We start from the raw sequence: 7051 nt of genomic DNA on the forward strand, positions 1-7051 counted from the left end.
TGGCCAAAGTTGAAACTTTTGATTCACTTTTTAATGAATATTTTAAGTATTTCGTAACCGATCAAAAAACGGAATACCATTTATGAATCAGAGTTCTATCCGCCTTTGATCTGTATCAAAGGCTCGGAAAAATCACCAAAAAAAAATTTGACCCAATTTTTGGCCATAACCATGATGGTACCCCTTAAAAAATTTCGAAAAACGGATCAAAAATTTTGTTGCCAGATTTTGATTTAGAATAAAACTTCTCTAAGTTCTAAGATCGGGAAGGTATGGCATTCGGTGATCGGATAAAAATTAGCCAAGTTATGTCTAATGGACCAAGTTAATCTGGGCGTATACGTAATAGACATTTTTGTTTAAATCCTATGTATGTTCTTTAATGACTACCTTAATAAAACAGACTCTATATCGTTTTAAATACATTTTTATTTATTAATAAATAGGATGGAGACCCGAATGGTCATACTCAGACTCCTGTAGAAGAAAATCCATTCAGCGTATTGAAGGATCTCATCAGGGGGAAGTCCAGAATGATGCCTGATGATGCAGTATCCGGTGGCGTAGATCACAACGAGGCAGCAGTATCCGGTATCGAAAGAAACAATAATGAAGCAGTCCTTGTGGTGCAGCTGACATGCTTGACTGCAGTACGGGGAAAAAGGAGGATAATTTTGCTTTAAAATACTGTTTATACTCCTTTTTAATAGAGTATACAAACAGTGTCATAAGTATCTTATTCTTCTACAGGTGGTCGTTGAGTTGGTCCCTTTTTCGAAATCTTTTCAGCAACGTTTGTTTTGACCCACATTCCTAAAATATTTCAAGGGAAGATAGTTTAAGAAACCAAACTTAAAGATTTATTTTAATTGTTTCCCTGGAATGTTTGTTCGAAAATAGCAAACTTGGATAAAACAATACATTTTCCCATAGGATTTCGACACTGTTTGACATCAACTTGAATATTTCTCTGCTAAACAACATCAGTTTGCTGATTTTAGCCTCCAACTAATAATTATAAAACTCAGATATGTACATATATTTTCCTCCCCACCCACGCAAGAGTTGCATTCCCCCAACTGATTACCTAAAAAATAAATAATAATTATTTAGCGAATGTTTCTGAGTCAGTCCATTATATGCAGATGTGCCAATGGGTGTGTAAATCCAAATGGCAAACAAATTGAAAATGGAAAACGAAAATAATGGACGTTGTTGTGCAACCCAGCAACCAGCAATACACATTTATGCATATGTATTTCATTTAAACGTGTGTAGTGTGCAGTTTGTAGTGTACATGGTATGCAAATTTTGGGTTTGATTTGATTAGGTAACCCCGCGAGTAGAACATCGACGATCGTCATTCGCATTAATATTCTTAGTTTGCTATTTAAATGAGTGGTGTGTGGATGAGTGGCTGGTGTGGCATAGTGGCACAGTGGCAGTGTGGCACTACGGCACTATGGCACACAGTATGTGTGGGTATGGGTGTTGCTGGGTGTTTTGCATAGTTTTGCTCCCCATTGGCAATTCATGAACATGACAACTGCAACTGTCCATTCCAGAGCCGCAGTATTCGGTGTTCAGTGTTCTGTGTTCAGTGAGTATGTGCGGGCGTGCTTGTACATACATCTATGGGAACACATGTCAACATTCCAGGAACACATGTACTATGTACATGTACACTCACCCACACACACACATATACAACAGACTCGCATCTATCCCACACATAGATGGCATCTGCGCTTGGGAGGCTGCGGGGGCGTGGCGCCCATTTGGGCGACAAGTGGGTGGGTGGTCGCAATTAATTAATTGCCTTTTGTGCTATTTGCGCAACTGCAATTAAAACACTTGCTCGAAAATGCTCGCTATCTGTATCTTTATCGCCATAATTACGCGTGTTTCTGGGAGCACATAAGAAAATAATCATTTATTTTATAGTCGAAACTTGAAAGCACTGAAAAGAACAGAAACTTTACCTTAAATCATGATTTGTTTTTAAAATGCCTAACTTTTGGCTTCACTTTAATACTATCAGTAAGAAAAAGTATCTTTGTATCTTCAAAATAAATAATTAAGTGATAAACCAGATCTGTATCTTAAGTGAGTCGTTATCATTTTCTGTGAGAAACTTTTCCATCTTAAACTTATCTCTTGATAGCACTTACAATGACCCATTTAAGCCACTTTCTTCGACCATTTCTTGCGGTGCAAGTGCGTGTGTGTTGGTGCGGGAAACGGAACTGCGTCGAGCACACAAACGCAGCGCCAGAGGTCGCCACTCTACATAAATAGTTTGTGACCTTTCGCTTGTTTTACAAACAAGCTCCAAACAGCTGGCGTCGACGCTCGCCCGTTTCGCGCCTCAATGTCACACGTTTTGTCGGTGGGCTCCAGGAGAGGGGGCTTCCCAGTGGCGGGGCGGGCGACTGCAGTGGGCTCCCCTTGGGTGGGGGAGCGTACTACCCCCTGCTGTTGCTGCAACGCCTCCGATTGGGTCTGCAGTGCTTGGAATTGCAAATTGGCAACGGCGCGCCGCACTGCCGCATTGCCAAGCCCGAGCCCGAGCCCATTTTAATTGTTTACATTTTGTTTTGTTTCAGCACTTATTATTATTAATTTCACTGGCACTCGCCACTAACTGGCCTCCTCCTCCACCTCCCTCCGCACTGAAAACCCATTTCCGTCCTCGCCCTCCGAACCGCCAACACCCCGCGGGGTGCATGCTTTTGGGGTTTTGATTTTTAGTTTCTTTTTGTGGGCGGCAGTGTTATTGACTTTTGCAAATGCTGCAGAAATGAATGCAGAGCCAAGCAACTCGCGAAACTCGCAGTGGGAGCCCTTCGCATCTTTGGGGCCGGCAGTAAACAAGTTTGTTTATGGAAGCATGTTATTAAACGTCGACCGAGAGATATACCCTTTCTGTATACTCTTTAAGTTAGCCTTAGCTTTGATACTCTAATCAAAGTTAACCCAAATTCTTACAAAAAAGTCTGATGAAACTTTTTGGATAAGTTTCTTTCGCTTAGTACTTAGTAAAAAAAACCATTGCCTATTTTCTGGGGCTTGCGATGCTCAAGGACATCAAGACTTCCCAAAGTTCACTCTTTAAAATAAATCTGACACTTAAATATTGTTTTTTTTTTCAAAAATTAATACATTGACACACAAAATACATTAATGTGCCAGTCTTGTAAAGAGGCCTCCCCAAAATCTTGGTGCATGGGCTATGCCATCTATTGTATCATAATGGGATTCTTCTCCCTCTGCTCAAATTTCTATGGAATGCTCTTCTACACCTACATAGTTCTGCAGCCAAAGGTTTCGACTCTAAACCTGGTCCATGTCGTGAACAGTACGACCCAGCATTATGTGTTGAATGTCAAGGAATCAAGTATCGATATTCGCCCTTTAGAATATGTAGCTCTAACTGTCGGTTGTGTGTATTTTATATTCGAAATTTTATATATTTTGGCAGGATCTTTTATGCTTGTGGGCGTTATAAAGGTAAGGTAGATTTTGAGGAAAATAATTAATAATTTATGAATCTAGGAACGTCAAGAGTTGTTCTTCGTTGGGAAGACTTTCAGTTACTTTTGGCCCATTTTTTATTTTTATTTAATATTTCCATTGAGTGAGTATTATTGAATTGTTTAAATACTAATAATAAAATTCTATTTTAGCCATTCATATCATAGCCATAACAAAAATAAGAAAGCATATTAAAAGGCAGTGGCCCTAGTATCTTAAAATTACCATTTTAGGTGAAGTGTTAATGTAATAAAATTTATAATAAGTGTGTTTTAAAAAACCTTTTTAAGGATGTGTTTATGAGTTCAATATTTTGGCATTCACCTCTGAAAAGTTTCGTTTTTAAGGGCATACAAATTTCATTACCATCAGACCCTCCTATTATTCGTATGGCCTGTTCCGCTGGGAGACGACACTGCTGGAGGCGATGTCACTGATTCCATATCTGCTCAATTTAGCGCCGGTGCACGCGAGTGGCTCCTCAGACCCGATACTCCGGACTTGCCATGGAGATCCGTGATCCGTGAGTCGAGGCAAGTTGAGTCGCCTCAAGATTGGCGGCACGAACCGCCGAATGCATAGAGCTGTTCCAGCCACTGTTCCATGGAATGGCTTGGAAGTCTACCGTTACTAATAGTGCATACTGTGAGCCCCATGCATTTCTCCATGAGATTGCCATTCCGTGTATCACACATAATTCCATGTGAATCCATGTGATAACTGTGCTTTCGCCGTGTTCGAGTCGCAGCTAAAAGTGATAATTGCCAGCTCATTATCAGCGTTTTGCGTGAGCAATTCGAGCCGGGCCAGAAGATGCAGTGCATCTATCCACCACCGCCCAGCAGACACGTCTGCTGCATGCCCATAACGTACATTATGCATTAGCACTTGCATATATTTCACATTTGCGATTTCAGACTCAGTTGTGGTCTGAAAACATAATCTAAACACTTGTTCTTCAGCTCTCTAATTAATTTAGTGGCCTAGGGTGGTGGTGGATGGCCTGAATTAATGGGCTTAAATACGATAAGATTAATTAAATATATTTAAATGTCTTTTATTACTTTGTTATTCGAAGAATAGAATCTGGATAATAACTAATGCATGTACAATCTAAAATATATAACTCCTCCATTAAAGAGAAATGAAAAAGAAAACACTTATATATTTCTGAAATATTTTAGTTTCCAGTCTACAAAATGTTTACCCATTACCCTCTTTCAACCACCGGAAGTAACCTTTTAGGGTCGAGGATCACTTCCAGATCTGCCCCAGCCCGCAATCAATTAGGAACAAAAATGCAGATCGGGGCATGTGGGTGAGTGAGAGTGCCTTTTGTGGGGTTAACTGGGAACATTATTTCCGCACTAATACCGCTCCCAATCGAATGCCCATGCGCACAGGCCCAGGAGATTTAAATGGCTGGGAGGGGGATCATGGGTAGAGCTGGTATCTCCATACGTGCCGACAGGCCGACAGCTCAGATTTGGAGGAAAAACATGTGTAGGTAACTGCTCAAATCGCTTGTAGTGCCACTGCGGGCCAAACCCCAGCGCCGGGCTGCATGCGAATTAGAAATTAATTCACCAATGAATGGGTTCTGAATACTTTACCATGCCCACTCCTCCCATGTGACATGTGGCAGTCACCTAAGTAGCAAAATTGCAACTGCCAACTGCCAACTTCCAAGGGAAACTTATAAACCGAAACTACAACACCTTTGAAGTGTTGAGAAATCGTTTGGTTGAAAAGTCTATGCGCTGTTCCTGTTTGCGAACGCATTCCTAGAGCTTTTCTTCCATAAATTTCAGAACATTCTTAGAGCGTTCCCACGGCATATGGAGCATCCAGCCGGTGCGACAATTATTTACGTTCGGCCGGAATGGCCCTAGGGACCTTTGGACCTCTATGGACTGCATAAATCAACCGGCAAACCCCAGTCAACCGTTTGGCAATTAACAATTTTAACTTCTATTAGCCCTAACAATGTTACCAATGTTACCGGTGGCAGTGCCGATGCAGTAGCATCCGCGGAAGCAGACGTACTTGGTTGCACCTTCCTCCATAACACCTTGTTGCACTGTTACGCAGTAATTTTATGACTTTTCTCGGAACAAAGTCGTACAAAACGGCAGGCATGCTGCAAACTATTTAAATAAGAAATGCTCTGCATGGTAACCATCAGGCGATAATAGTGTGTACATAAAATTTTTTTTTGTTTTTATTTTTTAAAGGAAGACAGCACTTACTGTGCCTTAATGGTTGTGTTTTTTTATTATTCAGTTTTTTGGCTAAATTTTAATTTAATCGTAAAGACTCTTACTGCATTCCAATCTCTTTCATTAAATGGCAATATGCATTCACAATTTCTGATGTCGATAAGCTCTATTGAGCTGGCAGCTTTCATTTTCCTGGCCACGATTGATCTTTGGCCGGGCTTTGTTTGGCCGTTAATTTGCTTGTACTCGTAGTCGTACTCATACCCATATCCATATCCATACTGGAGGGAATTTGCATGGCTATTGTGCGTGCTTACTCATACCCCAGAGGGTGGAGGGCCGGAGGGTGGTCGGCGGGTCGGTCGTGCGTCATGGGACACTTACTAAAGAGTACTATAGAGTATGTAGCCTGCATAAATATGCCGCACCTGCGCCTACATGCCAAAGTCAGAGTGCCGGCAGCAGATATGGCAAGCCGAAGAAGGCGTTTTTTAATTGCGGCGACATGCGCCGACTGCCAATGGGCCTTGTCGTCACCTGTGCGATGGTTCGATTTGTCCGATCGCCCGATAGCTATATGACGCTGTCGCCACCAGTGCTTGGTGCCGGGTGCTGGGTGCCTGCTGCCTGCCACACCAACACCCGTGGCAGTTGCACGCAAAAAACGAGCGGCCTGTGCCATGCCAGTGCCTGTGCGTTAATCCTCAATTCTGGCTTTGAATTCAATTAAATATTGGCAATAGGGTGAACCTCGAAGCTGTGTACATTTTTCCTTCTCAAAAGTCAATGAAACAAAAGGTTATGTTCAATCAATATTACTCATACGCCCTGTTGGCCAAAAATCATTTATATTTTCTTGAGGGTTTTCTAATTAAATTCCCCATAAAATATGCCTAAAAATAATATTTTCAGATAGGCTTATATATACTTTCCTATAAAAAGAATATATTTTATTAAATATTATAAGTCGGAGAGAATATTTAAAGTCCATCCCAATACTTATGCCATAGTAATCGGGGACTTTGTCCTTCCTATTGGAACACCTTCGATGGAATGTAGTAGAGCACTGCGTAAGACTCATTCCAAGCCATTGTCAGCCAAAGGCTTACATTTCGACCACTGTCGCCAGTTTGACAGTCGAGTGTGATTGGCCAGAGACGATGACGTTTGTGATTGTTTTGACAAGAGTCTAAGCCCGTTTGGAGAGCAACTAGCCAAATAGCCAACGGGCCTCAAAGTCGGCATAAATCGAAGTGCAGATGCCCCGATGGCCGATGTGCGATTAGGGAAATTGTGTG

General features: G+C 41.6%; 1 protein-coding gene across 3 annotated transcripts; it reads left to right on the plus strand.

Annotated features, from left to right (window-relative positions):
• The first annotated feature begins 2924 nt into the window (after positions 1–2924).
• LOC26514140 lies at positions 2925–4579 on the plus strand. 3 transcript variants are annotated; one of them, XR_006506966.1, is made up of 4 exons: positions 2925–3510; positions 3556–3637; positions 3687–3767; positions 3825–4579. XR_006506966.1 is itself a non-coding variant. In XM_014910094.3 (3 exons), exons 1-3 carry the CDS (start codon positions 3184–3186, stop codon positions 3743–3745), a joined length of 453 nt encoding a protein of 150 aa, XP_014765580.1. In that variant the 5' UTR covers positions 2930–3183; the 3' UTR covers positions 3746–3809. The 3 variants fall into 3 exon arrangements, 2 of the variants coding, with proteins under 2 accessions (XP_014765580.1, XP_014765579.1); XM_014910094.3 differs by lacking the exon at positions 3825–4579 and having other exon boundaries at positions 2930–3510; positions 3702–3809; XM_014910093.3 differs by lacking the exon at positions 3825–4579 and having other exon boundaries at positions 2932–3510; positions 3687–3809.
• Positions 4580–7051: the final 2472 nt, after the last annotated feature.

The sequence above is a fragment of the Drosophila ananassae genome, chromosome 2R (assembly GCF_017639315.1).
Source record: "Drosophila ananassae strain 14024-0371.13 chromosome 2R, ASM1763931v2, whole genome shotgun sequence".
Lineage (NCBI taxonomy): Eukaryota > Metazoa > Arthropoda > Insecta > Diptera > Drosophilidae > Drosophila > Drosophila ananassae.

Bases quoted from the DNA above. Each gene is read 5' to 3' on its own strand.
- LOC26514140 (XM_014910093.3), top strand. From the start codon at position 3,184: ATGTGCCAGTCTTGTAAAGAGGCCTCCCCAAAATCTTGGTGCATGGGC. The intron at 3,511-3,555 runs GTAAGGTAGATT...TTATGAATCTAG, and splicing joins TGCTTGTGGGCGTTATAAAG to GAACGTCAAGAGTTGTTCTT. The intron at 3,638-3,686 runs GTGAGTATTATT...ATTCTATTTTAG, and splicing joins TTATTTAATATTTCCATTGA to CCATTCATATCATAGCCATA.